Source organism: Paramisgurnus dabryanus, chromosome 12 (assembly GCF_030506205.2).
Source record: "Paramisgurnus dabryanus chromosome 12, PD_genome_1.1, whole genome shotgun sequence".
Lineage (NCBI taxonomy): Eukaryota > Metazoa > Chordata > Actinopteri > Cypriniformes > Cobitidae > Paramisgurnus > Paramisgurnus dabryanus.
The window spans coordinates 25306604-25330708 of record NC_133348.1 but is presented as its reverse complement, the minus strand read 5'-3'; the positions used below and the strand labels follow the sequence as shown (position 1 = coordinate 25330708).

The following is a 24105-nucleotide window of genomic DNA, read 5'->3' as shown; positions in this document are numbered from 1 at the left end:
GTATTTATATACATTTTAATATAAGTATTTCATATAGGTTTAAAACATATATCTCATATATCAAGAGTATCTATATATGTTATATTCATATATGTATTTATATACATTTTAATCTGAGTATTTCATATAGGTTTAAAACATAAATATTCATATATCAAGAGTATCGATATATGTGATATTAATATATGTATTTATATACATTTTAATATGAGTATTTCATATATGTTTTAAACCTATATATTCATATATCCAGAGGATCTATATATGTGATATTAATATATTGCATATATATGTAGCATATATGCCAAGATCGGTTTTGATATAGGGACATATATGTCATATATTACATTTCCGTATGGGGTGTGTCACCGCCTGTAGCTGTTAGCACGATAGCTTTTCTAATCCACAATCATCTTCAGTTCACTCAGTCTGATTATAATTCCAGGGTGTTCTGGAATGTGTAAGTTTGTGTTTGGGTTTAAAGCATGCATGGGCTTTCTGGAATGGGATTTATTAAAATCCTATGTGGGCATCTGTTAAACCTCGTAGAAGGCCAAAAGACCAAGGAGCGAGGATGACCCCGGCCACCCTTTCTCTCGCTCTCTCTTTTAACTTTTCTGGGTCATATGGATTAAATCCAGGGTGCTCGGCATTCCTGAGTGTAAGCCTAGCTGGTCCCTTAAGGGCAGTCACCCTGTGTTCATTCATATGCTAATGGGACCTGTGTCACTAAGGCTAATATTCCAATGTGCTGGATGAAACGCTATTTAATCCAGCCTAAATATAGGTCATTGCCAATTCAAAATAATCATTTGTGATCCCTTTGAGGAGGAATTTGTCTTAAACTTTTAAGTTAAAACTTTAAGTGGTGCAATAGTTTTTGGGCTATGTGTACACAATGTTCGACGCATGCACATTGCGACAAAATACATTCTTCTGTACGCCCATGCGCAACCTATACGTACAAAAGACGCTGTCATCAGTACAAAACTCGTACTCATGACGACATTTGCAGCATGTGACTATACACAGACCCCGCGTATGCGTAAAATTTCAACTATACTTGTAGCTTACACTGCATTACAATGTATACATTATATCAGCAATTGTGCTCCCTAGGATCAAAACACCACATTTTACGCTCCTGGTAACGCAATGCTCTACCATTGAGCTATAGGAACTGATGCAAGCACCGTGAGTACAAATCCTGCTTGCAACCTTTCCTTATTCCATATCCCACATTTTCCCCATTATTTCCTATCCCTGGCTGTAAATCAAATGCAGGTATATATTACAGATTTTTACAAATGTATACTAAAGTTTATTATATACAGACTTATTATATACAGTACATGTGTTATGTTAATCTTTTTCTCACAGCTGGTGGGTAGGGTATAGACAGGAGAACAATGTGGTGATCGTTTACACTTTGCTGTTATTGTAACTGTCTCGTTGCAGGAGTACACACCCACAATACCAAGTATAACACATAGAAATGTGTAAATCTACACACTTATATTCACAGACACACAGTAACGGACACTATCATACACACATATTCACATTTCCGTGACATCATGCGGTCGCACACACCACACATGCATAGGAATCTAAATGCAGCACTTTGGTAAAGTGTTAAATGCTATGTTTGGTTATAATGTTACCTCCTGTCTGTTTCTCATGGGCTCCAGGGTAGGGTGAGAAAAAGAAGCAGTTTTTTTTTAGCTTGACTCCTCTGATGCTCACGGGCAGGTTGTGGTGGCCCCGGTTAACCCCTAAACTCCTGCACATGTAGGGTTATGACTAACCACTGACATTTAAGGAAAGTGGGCGGAGAGACAAAAAGATTGATGGAGAAAAGAACGTCCTTCTGTCAAAAAAAAAACAGATTTTCCTTCTACGTTACACGGGTTTATTGCGTTTTATTGGCCTTCGCTAAAGAAATCCGAAAAGAGGTGGTGAGAGAGGCAGGAAGCTGAAGCCATCATTCATTTGTTTAATTGTACTTTACTGTGAGAAGAAAAAGACTGAGTTTGACCTTTGACACCGGGGAACCGGGTTGCAGTTGTACAGTACGATCAACATTTCCTCACCTAAAGGCAAAATAAACAGACCCGGCGACGAACGTGATACACTTGGCACACTACGGCTCTTTGCTGCTTGATTTATTGAAATCCCCGGACTTTTAGTTTGACATGTTAAGCCCATTCCCTGCATGATTTAAAGGCAGAAACACTTGTTTTTCTTTACAGAAACCACTGTAAATCTTATTAGTGTGCTTTTAAATCTTCTTTTGGTGTAATATATAATTTGCTAGGCTGTTTGTAGTGGGTGGCATGAGATCAAGAAGGTAAAATAACAGAGCAGCTTTGACAACATTTCCATTATTCAACATTATGTATATGGTTTACTAAACATTGCAATGTTTGTTAAACTCAAGCAGAATTAATTCTCATTCGGTAAACACTTTTGACATGTTTGGATATGCAAGGTTCACAGTTGCTATCTTTTCTAAATAATACATGAGATGAAAATTATTGTGTCCTCAGATTAAGTCCATTGAGTTTGTCACATGCTGTAGCTACTCCGAAATGAAGCAATAATACATTTTAAGTTAATTTATTTGATTCATCCAGATGCCAACATTTAATTGCATGCAAACGTATGTATAGTGTGTGTTATGGGAGCCTGTGGTATCCCACTCAGATGCCTGTGTACAAGGGGACGAGTAAAAATTGCTGTGTGTAAGCACATGCTTTGAGCTGGGGCCGGTCACAGAGCCTATCTGATGTATTGAGAGACTGAGAAAGGTAGGACTGCCAATGTGCACAGCTATGCTGACCTTAGCAGCTTGTATAGACAAAGCTAAAGGTACAGAGAGAGAGGGAGATAGAGAGATGAGCATGGTGTGGTCACTCTGCTATACAGTACTGATACACACATTTTGTTTGCTGTTTGATTCTTATTTTGTCTTATTGTGCTTGGTGGCTCCACCCACAGTGACATCATCGGCAACATTGTTACATATAACACATCAAGTCTATTCTTATTGGCTGCAGTTTTCCCACCTTGGGGCAGCATTTTATTTAATTCACTTTAAACAAATTATTTGATGCGCAACGTTGTCGAACATGGCCTGGTTAACAGTGCATATGGAGGGTTTTGTTTAGTTTACTGTGCTTAAACTAGTTTGAAAATAGGTTAGTAGGTCTGTATTGGTATTTATTGGATTGTTCTGCACTGTTTATTAGTACTAGTGTGTTCCTAACATGAATCTGTGTGTTCGAACATGAGTCTGAGTTAGGGCTGCACGATTAATCGAAAAAGAATCACGATCTCGATTCATACAGGTATGCGATCTTCATTTTAAATGACGGCGATTCACTTGCATATACAGTATTTCCCTGTATTCAGATTCTGCGTTTACGTGTTCACGTATTTAGATTACAATCCAAGAATATCAGTCAAACTTGCTAACACACACTCATACAGGTAAAACCAAACACTATTCATTCACCAATCAGACCCGATCGTTTCTTTCCTCTCTCTCATCTCATTTGCGGCGTTCCGCTGTCACTCGCGTGACGTATAACAAGGCGGCAGACCTAAACACAGTCGTTTACTTGGTGGATTTGGAGCGGCAATTTTCACCAAAAAGAGAGGATTAACGAGCGTCATTGTGGAAAATCCTGGTGGCGACGGAGAAACTGAAGATGCAACAACAATGGTTCCTAAAGAAGGCAAGGAAATTATTTACCTCAGGACCTACCTTAATCGGAAGGCTGGAACCTCCGGAGGGCGCATATGCAGGCTGTATACGTCATCAAGCCTGGTTCATTTGAGTTAACGGAGCATTACATTCGCAAGTCATAAACATACTTCAACAATTTATTATTAACTAAAAATATTAGTCATCTTTATAACGTTAATTGTTAATATTCTGAAATTATGATGCGTAGTTTAGAAATGCGACCTCCATAGAGGCTGCAGCCTTCAGATTGAGAAACGGCCTCTGTGTCACCGCCACAAGTTCTCCATTAGAAAGGGTTTTTAGCATGAGGGGAACATTGTTACATGTCTGCGTTTCTCTCTGATGCCTCAAAATGTTGATCGTTTAGTCTTTTAAAGGTTTAACGTTAGTGTTTTTAAAGTTTTAAGGTTGGCCAGTTTGATAGTAAAAAAAGCACAGGTGCAATTTAACAGCTAACGTTAAAATTTTTTAAATTACCCAAATTTTAAGGGGTCTAAAATAAGAAAGAGACTTTTAAGACACGTTATTATAACTGAAAGTCCTGTAGCACGTTTTTTTTTAGTTAAGTGCATAATAAATATTTTTGTAAAAAAAAAAGAGAATCGGGTGAGAGAATCGGATCTCAATTCCCATGGAAAAAAATCGTGATTCACATTTTAGCTTGAATCGTGCAGCCCTAGTCTGAGTTGATCATGTGGGTCAGTGGCCAATGGGGCCAACGGGTAGAAAACGTGCAGAGTGCCACACAGACCACACATTCCAGAGGTCACAGTTCAGAGGTCAGAGGTCGTAGCGAACGTTAATCTTTCTGTGTGTGTGTGTGTGTGTGTGTGTGTGTGTGTGTGTGTGTGTGTGTGTGTGTGTGTGTGTGTGTGTGTGTGTGTGTGTGTGTGTGTGTGTGTGTGTTTACTGTTTATTCTGTGAGTTTTGCAGATTATGTGTCTGCATGCCAGAATGGATCTGTATGTGTTTCGGAAATGTCAATCAAGTACGAAATACACCTCTGACTCCCGAGGAATCCCACAGTGCTTCATTCCAGCAAGCAAGTGCAGAACCTTTTATAAACGGCACAACTCAAACATTAAGGGTGTACAAAACACCATATTTTTAAAAACGAGTAAGCAGTGGGTTGCTTGAATGATTATCCAACTGATTTTTAAAAAGCTGCAATCTGATGCAATGGTAAGTTTATAATAATGATTAAAATGGTTTCTTTTTTGCAGGACATATCACATTGTTAGTAATATATATATATTTTTTTAAATTGGTACCCTTTAAGGTCCTAATATGTACCATTTAGGTACAGATATGTTTACATTTGAAACTAATATGCACCTTTGAGTTACTAATATGAACAGTGTTGGTGCAAATGTGTACTTTTAAAAAGTGCACCACCTCAGTGACAGCTAGGGACACTTTTTTTACCATTCTCTTACATTTGAAACAGAAATGGCAAAAAAGAGACAAAAATTATGGATTGCTGTTTTAAGAAAGACCTTTATAAATTGATTTGTTTTTTGGGGACATTGGGCACCTTGAAACAACGCATCCGTCTCCATATGTATAACTGTAGTGGGATTGCATTTAGGTGATGAATGTAAAGATGCCCCCTTTTCTGCCATGCAAACTGTTTACCAGAACACGGCACTAGCAACGCCAAACTCATGAGTCTCGATTTCCTGAAAACACACAAAAACTGATTTATGACAAACACGCACCTATGAACTCACACTGTTCTAAATATAAAGCTTTCTATTGTGACGCTCCATTGCATTTCAAGAGGCCTGCACACTCTTCTCCAGTCCCCGTCTCCCTTCCTCCATATACTTTTCTCCCAGCAATTAATGAAGCTCTCTTCTAATGGTTCCCTTGTTCCCAGCAGGGGTGGCTCTCTCTTTTGTTTTGGCCTTCAGTCTTTCAGCCAATGAGAGCTGGCATTGAGCCACCCATTCTCAACAGAGCCATTCCCACAGGGGCTACATGGCCGTTCTCTCTCAGTCGGCATCCTCCACAGGCTTCCGCATTGTGTGAAGGTCTTGGCCACAAGCCCTCCGCAGATCGCCAATGATAAAGCCATCAATGGAGCCGAGAGGACATAACCGTATCCTTGACTGCCTATATTGATGGTATTTTTGCATATTGTCATGAAGGCATTCTTACCTGGAGGAGTAGTCCTGCCTGCTGCCATTAAGAAGAGTCAGAGTCGGTTTGTAATGAATCAAGATTACCCCAGATGCATTGTGTTCTATTTCCACTCTAGTTGCACTTTGAGATTGTTAAGGGTGCGTGACCAACTCCAGCCAAGAGTTACAAAACGTGAGGCAGAACAAAGTTCTGGCACAGTTTGGCATCTACGAGCGAAATTAATTGCCTGTACTTGAGTCATTCATGAATCACTTCCTGTACACCCTGTCTGAAATCATTTCCTTGGATTTATCAATTCATGTAGGAAGTTGGGTAAAGGTTATCTTACTTAAAGGACAAGTTCGGTATTTTAGACTTAAAGCCCTGTTTTCAGATTGTTTATGGTCAAATAGAATGGTTTTGACTGAAATTTCGACATTTTCGGCTGCCCTGAGAATTTTCGGGTGTTTGTGTTTCAGCTCAGACCTCTACAATGGGTTTAATGGTGCACTGGAACAATCCTTCCTAAAATGCATTAAACTTTCGTTTACAAAGACGTGAAACTCACCGAGTGGTCAGGGGTGTTCACTGATATGCTCACACAAAAATCGCTGCAAAAGATGCTTTCCAACAGCTGTTTTAGCATTCGTTGTTAACTTGTGGACCTATTTCCCCAAACGCCTCACACCCGTACATTCTTCCGCTTAGAGCTTGAATAATAAACACTCCAGCCCAGGTGGTGGCGCTAATCCGCCTTTGCCAATTGCAAGAATAGAAACAAAGTTCCCGGCGCGGAGTAATACCGTACCTCACAGGACGTCTAATACAGTCAATGGAGTTGGTAAAAACTACGATAAAACCTGTTGGAATGCGTCTTTTGGAGCGATTTTTGTGTGAGCATACCAGTGAACACCCCTGACCACTCGGTGAGTTTCACATCTTTGTAAACGAAAGTTTAATGCATTTTAGGAAGGATTGTTCCAGTGCACCATTAAACCCATTGTAGAGGTCTGAGCTGAAACACAAACACGCGAAAATTCTCAGGGCAGCCGAAAATGTCGAAATTTCAGTCAAAACCATTCTATTTGACCATAAACAATCTGAAAACAGGGCTTTAAGTCTAAAATACCGAACTTGTCCTTTAAGGTGTTGGCGAACAAATTTTCCTTTTAAAAGCACACGTCACACCTGCGAAGCTTCCTCTATAAAATAAGTTTTTAGCTCATGATTCTTATGTGGTACCCACTGCAAAACGCCATAAGCAACTCATTAGCTGTCACGATATAAAGATGCACGACCACGTCTGTTATGGCAAGTGGGTTGTGTACAGTTGTGGTTTTTATTTCACAGAATCCGTCATGGCACGCGCGTGTGTTTATGCTGATTAGGGGAAATGAAAGCCTTTCTGTCACATTTCTGTATTCGTATTTGGTGCTTGCTTACCTCAAGCCTCAGTTGCGCTTGCACAGTCACGCTAACCTATAGGTGGGTTGTCATCTCTAGTTCATAGCAGCGTATTTATATTCCCTTGCATCTGTGGTTCTCAGTAAAAGCATGGTCAGAGTCTGTGTTTGCGTGTTTTATTGTGTGAATGCTTATACACTAGTCAGTCAAAAGGGGATTTTGACCTTAGAGTTGTCCTTTCAGTGCATTCATTGTTAAAGAGCTTGCGGTCCTTGACAGGAAGGCCTTTCCTCCACATACATCCTTTCACAGGGCTTTCTTGCGTCTTCAATGATATCTTTGTCCCAACAATGACAGATCAGTCTTTAATTTGAACTGAGAGCTTCTGTTATACAATGCAATTTACTTTCACTCCATCAAACAGTTAATACCACAACTTCCTTTAGTGTCGTGACATTTCGAAGCTTTGAAATAAAGGTCAAACGTTTAGGATTGTTGTCTTTGAAAAGCAGATGGTTAAAGTTGCATAATAGCTATAACAATTACACTGTTATTGGCTCAAACTGTGCAAACTGCTAGTCGCTCTGGTGTCACGATTCACAAAAAAATCTAAAGTTTGAACACATTGATTCACACAAGCCTGTGTAAGATCGATTAATGTGATAATGAAAACACACACATTTGTTTCTCTCAGGCTACATGCTTACGTAACCATCCATCAATAATAGGCTGGGCCAGATAAGAATCATCCCATTTCTTATATAAACATTGATTCTTTACACAGATTTCCGTTCATGTCTATCGGCATCCGTGTCTGCAGCTGTATAGAGCTGGCTCAATGGTTGCCCGTAGCGACTGACCGGCGTCTAGCCGTCCCCCTTGTGAGACCGAAAATCTGATAATGCAAATGGAAAAAATTCCCCACAATGCTGAACTCTGCCACCCACTTGTGAATGTTTGTGTGCATGTGTGCGGTGCACGTGTGGTGCTCCAGATCTCAGTTGTGTCCCTTGTTGTTTTTTAATTAGGCTCTTATTGAGCGTTAAGTCAGGGGCCGAATGGAGAGTTCAAGTACCCAGCGGCCATCTGCACTTGACACTGACGCTTTTTTCACATCGCATGACAGACTCTGACCACAACTCTGAAGTCACAGTTTAATCGAAATTCTCTCATTTATTTACCTTCATGCTATTTTTAGACTCATTCATAGACTCACTCTTCTATGGAAAGACTAATATATTCTACTCTTCTGTGTACACTGGAAATGAATTGTGACCAGTGCTGTTACTGGTCCCCATCTACAGTTATTGGGTCACTTCTAGGGAACTAATTTGTGGTCCAGAAAAGTTTGTGGTTCAGTACAACATGAGTGTAAATGATTTCAATAAATGATGATTTAAGTTAATAATTTTAGGTACAAGTAAACACTTTGAAAAAAGTGGTCTGTTTGACAGAGAGGATTTTGCACGTGGCTTATATTGAAGAGCTGTTTAACTTGGACACCTCTTTCTTTGTGTTTGCAGGTCATAACTCAGAGTCTTTAGCTGTGGCCATGGGTTCATTGTAAATCAGACTGAATTTATTTCTGTTTAATGAACTTTGTATAGAGAACAGACTACTGGTTTCTTTCCTTCTGCTTTATCTCTCAGTTACTGAGCTGCACAGTTTATCCCAATAACCAACATACTTGGGTAGCAGACAGAAAAAGAGAGAGTAGATGTGAAACAACAAAACATGTCTGATCATTCACTTCAGTTTTCCATTTAATTTTTATTGTTTTCCATGATGGAGACAAAAGAGAGGTGACAGGATAAGGAGCAATGTGATCTAGTTACAGTGCATGCCAGATTCAAACCTGAATCTCCCAAATGAGCATCAAAGCTCAGTGCTGACTGCTAGGCCACTGCTCCAACTGCTTACAGTTTTCACCCAAAACTGAGAACAAGCGTTCTAAGTGAAGCTCTACTTCAGGTTCTTTGTGTTTTTTGGAACGAAAAAGTCTGCTATAATGGATTAAAAGAGCCTGAAGAGAGCAAAAGAGATTAATGGACAGAGTCCCCGCATACCAGGACTCTCTCATGGTGATGACATGAGCAGGAAAACAACGGCATGCTGGCGTAATGAGGGCTCTCAGCCAACATCAGCGGGCACAGACAGACTGCCTTTCACAAACACATGGACACAAAATGTAAATACACACACACAAGTGCAATCTTTTCAGACTTATTTTGACTTTAAATTGTGGTGACCATCAAAACTATGCCAAAAAAACACATTTTTATCATTTAGGTATTGTGTAAACATTGTAGCTTTTAATTTGACCCACTCTTCTAGACATGTTTACTATTCACTTCAAACATATGGCACATATATACACACACACCTCAACAGAAGTGAATACGCACATCTGCTGTCTAATCACGAACATGCATGCGCATATGATGAAATTTGATCACTTGGTTTTCGGCTTTTTCCAGGCCCGCTAAGAATATTTGACCTTGTGGTGAGAGTAGGTCTGAAAAGATCACAAGCAGCGCCAGGGAGGAATGTGCGTCCATGTCTGCGTGCGTTTCCAGACGCTGTAACCCAGGTTCATGGGTTCCCTCCACCCATTCTCATAACTTGGGTTTGAATTGGCTAAGCCTCTTTAATGTTTCATCTAGCGTTTGACCGAGTCTGATTATAACAAGCACCTGTGAGAAACCCCAAAAGGTCCTACAGCACATAGCCTTATGGGTTTATTTGTGCAGGTGTAGAAAGTGCCTGTCTGTAATCCTGGAAATGCAGTTTGTCATATTGCATTCACGATACATTTATCAGTTCATTTGTTCTCTGGGAATCGAACCCATGACCTTGCAGTTGTTTGCACCATGTTCTACAAATTACAGTTGTGGTACAGTTAAGAGAAAGACAGATGTTTTAGCTTTGCATTTATGTGTTTGGCATAAAGGGACTTTAAAGAATACATTTTATTAATATGCATTTTAATTGGGCATCAAACCCATGACCTTTGCACTGCTAACCCAGTTGAGCTTCTTTAGGTGTAGCACAGGTAGTATTTTGTACACCACCCACACTGTGATGTTCTTTTGAATACATTAAAATGGTATTTACTTTGGTAGTAGGTTGTTTAAAGGTTGCAGATTGGTTGCAAAATAAGTCAGTTTTGGTTTCCGAAGAAATGCCAAGTGAGTAGTTCAAGGAATGTTGTTTTTCAGAACCTGCTGATTCCCAAAGCTGGTCTGATTTTACATCTTGGAAGGTTTCGTGTATCGTACGCATGCGTGTTAAAAAGGCACCAGTTACTGAGACTGCTGTTGTCTCTCTCTCCCTCCCTCTAACCACAAGAAACCCATCGCCCCCTTTCTCTCTTTTGCTCCAAACATCGTTCCTAGAATTTGGGTGGTCAGCGTAAGCTAAGCTTTGTTTTTCTTGCTTTTCGCACATTTTACAATCCTTCAAGGGGAACGTTTCAAAGTCCCACCACAACTTTAAGTCTGATGTTTAGTTTGCTTTGATTTAGAAATATGTATTTATTATTCCTGCTATTGGTTGGACAGTTGACGTGTGTTTTGCAAGAGGTGTGACATTTTAATGAGTCTGGCATCTCATCTCACCTCTTACTTTTACAAAATTACGCTGGTGGTTACAACACATACCAAACTGGTGATGATTTGGGAAGCCTTTGGGAAACTAATATGGCTGCTTTGAACCATAAGTGTCTCCATCAGAGTTACTTAAAACAGAAAGGCACAAACCAAACTATTGAGAACATGTTTTGGCAAAACCACCAGTGAACCTGAAAACTCCACATAGTGTCCAAAAAGTTCACATTTTTAACTCCTTGGTTAACTTTCTACCTAGACCGCATTTTACTTGCATTTACATAATGCACTTAATATCTTATATCTTTGTCAGTCGTATGCTTATTTAAACCACCAATACATCTACATTTCTAAAGACCAGCAAAGAAATGAACATTATGAGGTCCAAATGAGTTTGACTATGATAAGGAAATATGAATCATTTTAGGTTTGATTGTTCATTATAATGTGTATTTTTGACAAAGAAGTTATCTATGTTACATACAGTGTTGTTTGCATAAAAGCTTTGCTTAATGTCATTAGGCTGCATTGTCTTTATCTGTAAGCTACTTTGCATTGACAATAGCCCCAAGCCCAGATTGAAGGGAAGGGATACCTCTTGCTACTTTGTTGCTTTGCACAAATTACTTAAGTACCAAACAGGCAAACTGTTACTTAAAGGCAACGTGTACTGGATACACAGTACATTATGTGCGCGGTGTGAGGTTTTGTGTACACGGCTCTTGTAGTAGCAGCACTTTGAGGTGGTGTATTGTTTAAAAGATTAGATAAAGACCAGAAAACTTCCCAGCTTGCCTGTCGATTTTTTTTATGATACAAATGTATGTAATGTTTTCAATTGTCCTTGCGCAATTCTTACATTTCCTTTAAAGACCCTGTGAAATTACAATTACACTGTAAAATCACCTATTGGCTTTAAGATCATGTATATGCATACTTCTAAAAGTTTAATATTTTAAATTTGAGATTGGCATTTAAATCTTTTTTTGGAAAAAATTTGAAAACCTTCCTAAAGTATTTTTTTTTTTTTTTTGGTAATTGTTTTCTATCGTGGTCCAAAATTATTGATGACCCATCTTGCACTGCACAGATATTCGTCCAATCATTTGCTCTCGTCAAGTAATTTCACAAGGTCTTTATATGCTTGATATGCAAGTTGATGTAAAACAGCCCAACCTTCACAGGTAAGTGTATATCATGACACCCATTGGCGGTATGTGTGTGTTTTTTGCGTAGTCATGCTGCCCTCGATGGTGTTGCATAAGTCGACAGTGCAGCCATACCAGCGTGGGTTCTACTGCTCGGACGACAGTATCCGCTACACCTATAAAAACAGCACTGTGCCGTCTTCTGTGCTGACAGCCGTGGGCCTGCTCCTGCCCATTGCCAGCGTAAGTGCCCCAAACAGGGGCCTCAGTAAGGGGACATGGGGCCAGGCGAGCGGGGCCTTCGCATGGGAAATTAAGTCTTCTGAGAGAGTTTTTATAGAGATATTTCATACACGACACGTTTATAGCCGCGATAAAGCGGAGACTGCTTTTAAATTACAGTGCCTTATGCCAGTCGAAGGCTGACGTTAGCTAAGTGCAGTCGTTTACTCTCTCAGAAACCAAAAACCATGTCGTCCCCCTCCCGTGCCTGGTATTACCCATAATCCTCGGCTGCCGTGTGCTGTGCTGTGCTGTGCTATGCTGCTACCTGCGTGTGTCTTTCTGTGACCGACCTAATCTCTCTCTCTCTCTCTTTTTCTCTCTCTCTCTCTATCTTTGTGTGTGTGTGTGTGTGTGTCTTGCTGTAGCTACCCTGCCTTTCCTGATAATTGAAACTAGCACAATCAAGCCGTACCATCGCGGGTTTTACTGCAGCGACCAGTCCATCCAGTACCCGTATAAAAACGGGGACACCATAAGCGATGCTGTGCTATCTACCGCTGGCATTCTAATTGCCATCCTATCTGTAAGTTACTCTCTTATATATACATTTAAATATACCACTTATTCTTATAAACTTGCCATCTACACCCTTCATCTCCCATAAAGATTAGTAAGATATAAAATAAATAGTGACTTAATAGCAATTAATCACACCCATGATCCCTTAAATCCATTAACCAGCCCCCTCCCCATCTCATCTATCCATTAAAAATCCTTAAAGTAACTCACATCAAGGGGTTTATCGTGGTCAGGGCTAACTTACTCTCTTTCTATCTCTCTTTTACTTCGTTGTTGTCTTATGTTTGCATGTGTTTTGATACATTACTGATTTTGTGTGTATTTGTGGTCTCAAAAAAGTCATTCTTAAAAAAGCAACCCCTCAACCACTGATAAATCACACGAAAACATGTCTATGTCACTGTTTTGTAAAAACAAATATATCCCATTACCAATACATCCTCATTACCATAAAAAATTACCATTAAAATGGTTTAATGGAGCATTAATTTTAACATCAGTCCATGTATTAATTTAATAATTAATTTATTATACTTATGTTAATGCATAGGAGGTCATACACAACCCCACATTTGCTGAGGTGTTGAATCAAGAGACATTCACAGCCTTTGTGACAGCTGCCAAAGGGTTAATCCTTACAAATGAAACCAATGTGCCCAAGGACACTTGTTAGACGAGATCAAACACAACAATTGCCACGGCCTTAAAGCAAAAATGTAACACGACAGACCAAACCCCTAGTGAAATAAAGTTGTGGAGATGAGGAAAGTGGTCCTCATTTAAGCCCCTGAACGCTGGCAGAGCACCAAACCATGACTCCATGGTGATCCCGTATGGAGACATGCTTGCCTCACTGTCTGGGATAGACATATTCCCATGATCAGCAAATCTTCAGGACTATGTATGCATATGTGTGTGCACAACTGCATTTAATTAGCAGTGTCTCCGGTCTCAGTTTGGTTAGGACTCTGGAAAAGCGGGCTGTCACCGCAACGACCCTCATCAACAGTTTAAACCGAGAGAAAAAACAGAGAGCGAAATATAGTAAATATCTGATTAAAGCATAGTTAATGTACTTCATAACCCCCACACCCATCTGATCTAATTTACGTCCTAGTGATTTCAGACCTCCGCTATAAAACACCATGCTCTTAACTGCTCATATGAAAGCCATATAACCTTCGAGAACATCATTTGTTCCATTTCGTGGAACGTCATTACATTGAAACGTCATTCAGAATGGGCAGGCCATGCTCAGTCGTCATCTTGTTTTCTCTCTTCATCTGTTTCACTCTTTCTATCATTCATCCTTGCTTTTTGGTTAACGTGCTTTAACTTATACTAAATTTGCATGTATCTCTAACCCCACCCTGCATGTTCCTGACCTGACCACTCCGAATCCTGTGATGATACTTGACACATTAATGTTTGATTCAGCATCCCATCATGATATTGTTGTCATTTAAGCTCTGTTCCAAAATCTGTTCACCTGCCTACGAAGAAAACATCCTACTTCATTAGAAATGATATGGGATGCTCTTGCAAATCTGTGCATCCTACAAACCGACTCGCAATTGATTTGTTTGTCAGTATTGAAAAAGTTAAATGTAACTTATTTAGCATACTTATAATGCCTTAAAATGCGCCCTCTGTAGGCAGCTCACTAGCTTTTGGAACGGAGCACATGTGCAGTTTTAATGTAAATGCTAAATGATTGTTTTGCTCATGGACTATCCTAGATTGTGATTGGTGAATGCTACAGGATCCATTACCTGAACCAGGGCTCCAAATCTTTCGTGGGAAACCCATATGTCTCCACCCTCTATAGACAAGTGGGCGTGTTCATCTTCGGATGCGCCGTCAGCCAGTCGTTTACAGACATCGCCAAGGTCTCGGTTGGGCGAATGAGGCCACACTTTTTAAGTGTGTGTAATCCTGACTTCTCCACCATCAACTGCACTTTGGGATATATTACCAACTACACATGCCGTGGAGATGACAGCAAAGTTCAGGAGGCCAGGTGAGATGATCTTACATATCCATAAAGCCTGTTTAAATGTGCATAAATACATTTTTAAATGTATAGACAGTGTTTCCTCTAGGATTTTTTTCAGCTGTGGCGGCAGGGGGCGCCCATGATGATTATAAATGTAAAAAAAAATGTATGTAGAATATAGGCTACAGTAAACTAACATGTATTTTTTTTATACTTTTCACGCTGTCATTTACTTTTCCTTATATTTATAGCATATTGCTTTTCTATATTTGATCTAAACTGTATTTTCTTAAAAAAACGTTACACAGCTACGTACGTAGTTCGGATATTTCATTGTAGTTTTAATGTAGTGTGCATTGCAAGTTCGTCCTCGTGTTTAGCGTACAGAGCTGTTACAAAGTCATGCTGTCCTGTTTGATAATCCGCACCGCTGTGATTGACAGAACAACCGACCAGTTATCCGACATCAGCAGCAATTTTATTTCACACCCGTACCATTTGACATAAAGACTGTGACCCCGAGCCGGTCACACCGCAAATCGCGCAGTTAAATATAAACCTTTACCGGTCTTCCGACAGATCTTAAACACAAATAAGCACGGGACATTTAAAAACGAGTCGAATTTTGGTCTTGGATGATAGACCCGCAATTTACTCTTGTCTATTGAGTCCCGACCTGCATCTACAACACAAATGACACGCGAATAGCCTATTACACCCGTTAGATCAAATATTATGCGGTTCACCAGCGGGTACCCCGACCCTGCTGTTTCGTCTGAAAACAGATAAAACAGTCTCACCGTCTGCCTCAAGTTTCTATTACCAACGTTCTTCTTTTCCACGGGAATAATGTAAGTTTCCTTCCAAACAGATTCGACTATTAATGTCTTGCAGTCGCATATAAGTAGTATTCAGTATTTAGCCTTTTGTTTTTGGACAAATATCTTATCATTTAATGTGAAACTTTGTGAGTGTCGATCTAAAGCACAGACGATTGACTGACAGCTGAGCGGTCAGCAGCGCGCTGCGCTTATAGCCTATACTGAATAACTAATGGCCAGATAAGTTGATAATATGAGTACAGTGATTACAAATGAATGTCCAAAAAAACTCGTAATATGTTAAATCAAAAGTTTAATAATGTCTTTTCTCGCAGCCCTGCGCTGTGTTGGTGTAGATATGCGCCGGTGAACATCATATGCTTGATGACCTTGCAGCTTAAATTACCCTAAATTTATAGTCATAAAGATAAAAGTAAAACAACATTCGAAACTTCAAATGATGTATTTTTATTTGTGTAAACTCACAATAAGGAGAAAACCTTGTGCTTATTTATAATCATTAAAAACATGACGTGCTTTCTGCTGGTTTGGTTTTAGAGCGCGTCACAAAAAAGAACAGAAACTCAAATACTTTTTTATTCGTTTTGTCAATTTAATAATTATTTAAGTGCAACATATTTCGTATAGGCTTATTTATTTTGTTATTATTTCTCAAAACAGAAACGTAGCTTAATAATCCTCTGTTGATTTAAATCTATTTGTGCATGAAACTAAACCCATGGAGGAAATTATGATATTTTAGGAGATTTATTTATAAATGACTGAACAACGCAAATCCAGAAAGGAATTTATTTCTAGACAGCCAGTCTCGCAGAGCGGACATTTCGGTAGCTTTTTTTGCGAGCTGCCGCTGTGGGTTTTGTCTAGAAGGGATACAGCAAATGCCGAAAAGTTAAGGATTAGATTTGGAGGTCGGATTATTAGGATGAAAACAGCGGTTCTGGCTAAATTAGATACAAATACATCCTACAATCGTGTGAAATTTTGTGTTTAGAGTTGGGTTTGGTTAAAGGATTAGGATAAAACAGTGCTCATCCAACGACATTTCGTTTGCTGTATCCCTTCTATCCACAACCGCAGGCGTGGCGGGGATGTTTTAGGAGTGGCGGGCCGCCGCGGTTGAATGTATATAGCGGAAACACTGTATAGACATTAAACAATAAAGAATTATATATAGAAATAGAATGCAGATGAATGCAGTCTTTACAGATGTGGTTGCATGGCATAAAAAATTACTTTTATTTTTTACCAGTACTATGCCACTAAACAAATCAATGCACTATTTAAAGGACATTTAATGGACAAAATGCTTTAAAATTAGCACTGGTATGTAGAAAATCAGTTGCCCGGGGCAGTCAATAATATAGTTAAGAATCCATTATACAGAAAATATTTCCAATTCCAAATAGTTGTGTGAAAAATCGAATTAGTCACAAGGCTACATGGCTAAAACATTGCAGACAGAATGCTTCAGTACTGTTTTATATGTGCACTCAGTTAAATAACTAAATCACTTTGCATTAAGACCCAGACCCTTGACATTACAACTGCAACTCATTTTTTTAATAATAAAATGTTTTCCTCTACAGGAAATCCTTCTTTTCTGGACATGCATCATTCTCTATGTACACCATGCTGTATCTGGCAGTAAGTACATTGCCAACTACACACACATAAAGACACACACTGGGGCCCTCAGACAGTTTAAGATTTGTTAATGCCCAGTTTTAACTTTTTATGTTAATTTGGAGACAGAGACACTGCCACCCCTCACCCTCCTTTGTGGAAATGTGGGGCACTGTTTTTTTTCTCCCTGATGGACACACTCGATCTGTTTTTATTTGTGCAGCTGTATAGACTTCATTTTCCCTCATTTCTTACTCCTTATGATTTATTTTTCGTCTCTTTTGAAAGGGTTTCACTCTTCTTGCATTAATCATACAGAATCTCCATTACAGACACAGATTTTGCATAGCGTCCTGGAGTTTCACTGTATGTAAAGCCTCTTTGAAAGGCTTGAAACTTTCTCCTTTTCAAAAGCAGGGCCCTTGACTCCTCCCTCTCCTCTCCTCTTTTCTTTCTAATCCCTTCTTCCTGATTCTCAATCATCAACATCTCCAGGGCGCCCACCACCTCACACTTTCTCAGGGGGCTGGAAGTAAAGTAGCTTGGCTAATGGACAGGGCCAGATGTTCATTCTCAGTGTTTTAAAAGATTTTTTGAGAAAAAACAAAGATGAATGATGGATGATTGTAACGACTGAAGAGATGGAGAGAGTATTTATGTGTGTGTGAAGACGATTGCACTTTAGCAAATTTGTTTTTTAATTTTCAAATTTAGTGTATTTACACATGCTTGTATTAATGGGGTAGTTCACCCACAGATAAAAATTCTGTCATTCTTTGCTCATCCTTATGTTGTTATAAACCTGCACAAGTTTCTTTATTTTGTTAAACACAAAATAAAATATTTTGATAAATGATGGTAAGCACACAATTGACGGGACCCATTCACTTCTATAGCATTTGTTTTACTAACTATGGAAGCCAATGGGTAGCCTACCGTCAACTGTATAGTAACCATCATTTATCAAAATATCTTCTTTTGTGTTCAACAAAATAAAGAAACTCATACAGGTCATAATGGTCACCAAATAATGACAGATTTTTCATTTTTGGGTGAACTATCCCTTTAACTACACGGGAATCATGAGAATCACCAAAATTCATGACTACAGAATCAAAGCTATCACAATGTAGGGGCGTATATTTTAGTGCAGTTTTTAAACACCATTGCATAATGACACAGTCGCATTACACCATCAGTGTTAAAGAAACAGTATGTAAGAAATGTATATCAATTAATCATAAAATGACCCTGATACGTTGCTAGACATTAAGAAATCATTTTCATTTCAAATACTTATATCACTGACAACAGTGGTCTGACCAGGATATTGTCATTTAAAAAGTGGAGTTGCAGCCCTCAACTGATGTTTATGTTGTCATTTTGTGTCACCAATAGTGTGATTGCAGTACCAGTTTTAGCCACAAGTTTTGTTATTGCAATACCAGTTTTGGCCACAATCCTACATACTGTTCCTTTAAGTTACATACTAGATTAACATTAAACCAGTTTCAGAAACCTTTAGCATCTCCTACATTGACAGACAATTGTTTATATTTTTTTTAGTTTTTAACCACTCTTTTTAGTTTACTGTTTATAATTTTGCAATTTTCATCTTTTAAATCAAAGATTTGGTCTTTGTTTTAGTAAACTATAGATAATAACCCCCATTTGTCATTTGCGACACTGTCAGGATTTATTTAAATGGTCCCTAGCTGTACTCTTTCAAAAAGTACACATTTACACCTAAAGAGTTCATATTAGTACTTCAGAGGTACATACTGGTACCCAAAAGTGCATTTTAGTACCTCCAAAGGCACATAATGGTACCAAATGTACACTGTAAAAAAATAGCTGTAACTATGCAGCTGGTTGCCAGTAACTTTCTGTAGAAGATAAAGACTAAAAAAGGTTTCATGTTCATTTAACTTTGAACAAAATTTTGCCAGTAAATAACATAAATATAAATCCACAGTAAGTTACTGACAGCTAGTTGCCAGTAATCCCCAGTAATACTGTAATTTCTACAGAAATTTTTTACAGTGCATATCTGTACCTAAGTGGTTAACAGCTTGGGAGCATTTATTTTCTGACGGTGTACAGACTAACCTTTAAAAATTCATGTTTTTTTTTTTTTAAGTTCTCCGAAACAGCAATTAAATTAATGTGTGATTTTGACAGCTGGGCCAGGTTCCCAACAAACTGACCCGAACACTTCCTTCACCAGAGGAAACAGAAGGTTAAGAATCAGACCCCTGGCCAGTGTTTTGTGACTAAAGTGATCAGTTTGTACTTTAAAACCTGCTGTGTTTTAACTTGTGTGATTAGTTGCAGCGTTATTCAGGCTGAAAGTCCTGTCTAGAGATAGAGGGCCCTAAAAGCGAATTTCTCTGAGTTGTTCCAGGCCTCCTTATTTGTATTATAAACAGACTTTCTCGTGTGTCTCGTAGACATTCAGTGTCAAGGATCTTGATTTTAAAGCCTGGCTTTTTTTCAGCTGCTGAGGGCAAATTGTTCGTCATCTCCTTCAGATGTTATCAGAAACCCTGGCCAGGCTTCTCTAAGCCTCTGCTGCCTGCATTTGCCAAAGTGCATTGAAACCACATTATAAAATCATATCACGTATTTAGAAAGTGGTTTCTTCGGCGAGAACGTGCGAGTGGACTATTATGTTAAGTTACAGGGTGTTTGTTTCGGCGATTATTTCTGTCTGCTCTTGACCTTCAGAAAAACGAGAATCCAAACTCTGAGATATCGAAGCTGAATAAGTCTTTGGCAGAGAAAGAGAGAAAGAAGTAAACAATTGTCCTAGATAGACTGATACAGAGATACTGTCTTGACACAGACATTATTCTCTCTTGCAACGGTCAGATGCTGTTGTCATCACCCCTGCACTGTTTTTTTTTTGTTAGTTTGCCATAGTTCATGCATGCTTAGTAACCATAGTCCATGGGGCTCATTCAATTCAAGCTTTATGCAACTATAGATCTGTTTTAGACTGTCTATACTTTACCCGATGTCTTTCAAAAACCATATTAATTAAATTAAAAGGCAAAAATAAGCATTTCAGGCTTAGTTTTGCAGACAAGGTTTAAGCTTAGTCCCAGACTTAAAATACAAGCTTGAGCCGTCTTTAAGGGATAGTTCACCCAAAAATTAAAATTCTGACATCATTTACTCACCCTTATGTTGTTATCATTCTGTATGAGTTTCTTTATCTGTTGAACACAAAAAAAGATTTTTTGATAAATGATGGTAAGCACACAGCTGCCGGTACCCATTTACTTCCATAGTATTTGTTTTTCCTTCTATAGAAGTCAATAGGTATCATTGAAACTCATGAAGGTTAAGAGGGTAAATGCTGACATAATTTTCATTATTTTTATATATATATTATTGTGCCCCAAAACAAAGTTGACCTTTCAGAAGAAAAAAAGCATTTTTAAAACATTACACTTTCTTATGACATCATTCTGCGCCTCAGCTTCTCATCAGATTCCTGTTGGCGTAAAAATGCTATTGGCGTAAGGGGAGAGGTCACCTAATATGTCCCACCCTTGTGTGTCTTAAAATTTGATAATTTGCTCCATGACTGTTGCTGTAAGCATTACAGTTCAGGAATTGAGCTCATCTTCCAGTTAAGATCCAGGATAACTAGTGGAAGATCAGAGTTAATGTAGGATGGCGACACATTACGCAGACTTTTCCTTCTCGTAGATTTACTTCTGCCAGCTGCATCCTGGAAAAAAGCAAGCGGATGAGATTGTCAAATGACGAAAGCTGTAAACTGTGCCACGAGACACTAATAAAGCAGCTAGGTGTAGCATAATAGTCACACATCCATTTCAGACTGGTCCAGAAACATATCCGGCGTAAACACGACTGAAAACGCCAGGTGGACGCCGACTGTAGATGCTTGTCGGCTTTTTTCAGCGGAGCGCTTTGGTTGCTATGATACTTCTGCTGTCGTTGAATGATGCACCGGTTGGTTGTTGTGATATTTGTCCCACGGCTCCTCCTCTGTGATTGGACAGCCGAGTTAGAAGTGACATTGACGAGTTGAGCGTTACACCCAAAGTTTAACATTTTTCAACTCTCAGCGTGGACAAAACGCTTTCATAAGGAACTTATTCCGGCCCCCGGCATAAACGTCTTGTTGTGCACGCCACACTCCTAAGAGACTTCTTAGTGTGTCATGTTCCATGCACCATATTGGTAGGACACCCGTCTTCTCAATGCGTTTAAATGATGTATCTGTTTGTTTTGGAGATCTAGTGCATGTGAGTTTTGTGGGTAGTAAGTTGGGTATTTCCTAGCCTCTTCCTGACCTCCGCACTCGTAGCCCGTGATTTCAAATTTGGCCTTGAGGCGTTACCGCGCCTCCCAAACCGCACTCTGACACACGAGGCTGCTCCTCCAAGTTCTTCATATTGACCAGGGAACAGACTGTGAATGACTGGAGACCACAGACAGAGTGGAAGCAAGCAGAATCGACTTAAAAAGTTCAAGAATGAGTGAATTATTAAGTGCACTCGCAGATAAGAAAGATTTTTTTTGACATGCAAATCCTTTTTTTCTGGATTTTTTCACAGCATGTTGTGGCTATTAAAGTGGCGTGGCTGCATTGACTGTTTTTTTACCAGACTTTTGTGGTAAATCTGTTTGCAAATCAAATTTGGCAAGATTATAGAACAAATACACTTCAGAAATACCCACAAGACCATACTAAATGCTATAAAAGAGAAATGATGCCAACAAAAACTTTCTCAGACTTACCTTAAGCTAACGTGACTTCTTACATTTATGCAATTGGTAGACTCTTATCCAGGTGAACCCATTCACTTATTACTTATTAAAAATTATTTCTTATCCCACGGATTCCCTTATATATTTTGCTATGTTCTTACGTCAACTTATTAAGACATACCTATGTTTTTTCAATGCGTGCACTTTTAATCTTTGTACAATGCTTTGTGAATGTGTTAGCATTTAGCCTCATTCATTCCTATGGGTCCAAACAAAAGTTTTATTTTGTACCACCATACTTACTAGTGTAACTATTCATGTAACAGTTTTTAAATAGAGAAAAAATGGAAGTGTTTGGTGGCTTCTAAATTCATTCCTGTTTGGAGCCATAGGAATGAATGGGGCTAGGCTAAATGCTAACACATTCACGAGGCGCTGTACAAAGATTAAAAGTGCATGCATTTAAAAAAGATTGGTGTGTATTAATTCGTCTAAGTTGAGGTAAGAACATAGTAAAATATTGAAAAACTGTGGTGTTTTCCTTTAATACTCATCTCTGTGTCCTTTGGCCTGTTAGATTTTAAGGATACAAAAATGGGTAGGGTTAGATTTAAGCATTGGGCTGCGGTCTGAAAACATCTTAAAATGATTTTGTTTACTCCGATTTTAATAGCTTTGACAGGAATTTTGTTTTAGGACAAACAAATGGTTCTGATCCAAGATCGCATCCTGTTTATCAAAACAGACACTTAGAGATGTTACAGGCCATTTTGTTGCCACTGCAGGATCCAATGAAAGCGTATAATTTCCCACCAGGACCTTTCCCATTGTCCCGTCTCATACCTCTCACATCTGATGGGACATCCCACGTCGCCTGCAGGGAAGAAATAGATGGAGACACTCAGCAGGAAAGCAAATGTTATCTGCAAAAGGGCGTTTTGCTTCTCATGTGGGCGCAGGGCGTGTGGATGTGTTTTGTGTTTTGGGTCTGGATGACACTGGAGAATCTAAGTCCACAATGTCTGCCGCTCACACACCACCTCACAAAGCACAAAGATGAGAGAGTCACACAACGTCTGCATCACGTTTGGCTTATCTAACTCCTGATAGCAAGACGCTGAGAGCCAGATTGGATGGACTCTATCTGAGCTCTGAGTGTCCTCAGGCTCTGGTGTTTTATCAGCTCTTGGATGTCTACGTGTGGAGCGGCCCTGAGGAATAAAGGCACTTTAGAGCCTGGAGAATAAACAGAGCTGATCTTCACATCTCTAGCCACAGACATGATGGCTTGCAGCTTAAGAGCTCTCAGCATCAGTGGGGCTCCTTATGTGTCGGACGTCACCCTTGAGTGACCCCTCACAGTCCAACATACACCGGATCTCCCTTTGTCGTCTTTCAGTCGTTTACCCTCACGTGCAGTCATAATTCACTTTATGCAGGTCCCAGTGATTTCGATGTTGTATGTGTTAAATCCTAATGGGAATTATGGATAAATTATGCAATGCTTTTATATTGTTATTAAATCGGTTGACATAAGATTAGAAAATGTTTTAACCTAAACCTTTTTGAGCAAATTAGACAGCATTGACAGTTTGCTGGTGCTAATCTCTTTTTGGTATTCCCAGCACATGGATTTCTCTATGGCTCACTTTTAAATAGGGATTTTAAGGTATATAATGGCTGAATATGTGCTGAATTGTTTTCTGTTCCCTTGCATGTGCAAATGAGCATATGGTGGCCCTGTCTGCGTTTGTGGTCCCTTGTTGGTGTTCAAAGTAAAGTAACAATAGCATTCCACACATTGTGGGGCATAATAGTCAGTATTTAAAGGGACAGTTCACCCAAAAATGAAAATTCGGTCATCATTTACTCACTCTCATGTTGTTGCAAACCTGTTTACATTTCTTTGTTCTGATGAACCCAAAGGAAGATATTTCGAGGATATTTTTTAACAAAACCAAAGCCCCTTTGACCTCCATAGTAGGATAAAAGAATACTATGGAAGTCAATAGGGGTTCTAATCTAGTTTGGTTATACAAGCAATTCTTGAAATACCTCT

At 39.1% G+C, this 24105-nt stretch overlaps 1 protein-coding gene across 2 annotated transcripts in view; it reads left to right on the top strand.

Annotated features, from left to right (window-relative positions):
* The window catches only part of plpp3 (phospholipid phosphatase 3), a 49265-nt gene that overhangs the window by 9771 nt on the left and 15389 nt on the right, over window positions 1-24105 (top strand). The window contains exons 2-4 of one of the 2 annotated variants that reach the window (XM_065257313.2): window positions 12683-12840; window positions 14576-14856; window positions 17264-17321. In XM_065257313.2, coding sequence (XP_065113385.1) covers window positions 12683-12840; window positions 14576-14856; window positions 17264-17321 — 497 coding nt within the window. Of the gene's footprint in view, window positions 1-12120; window positions 12276-12682; window positions 12841-14575; window positions 14857-17263; window positions 17322-24105 lie in introns of both variants that reach the window. The other variant, XM_065257315.2, reaches the window with a different exon arrangement.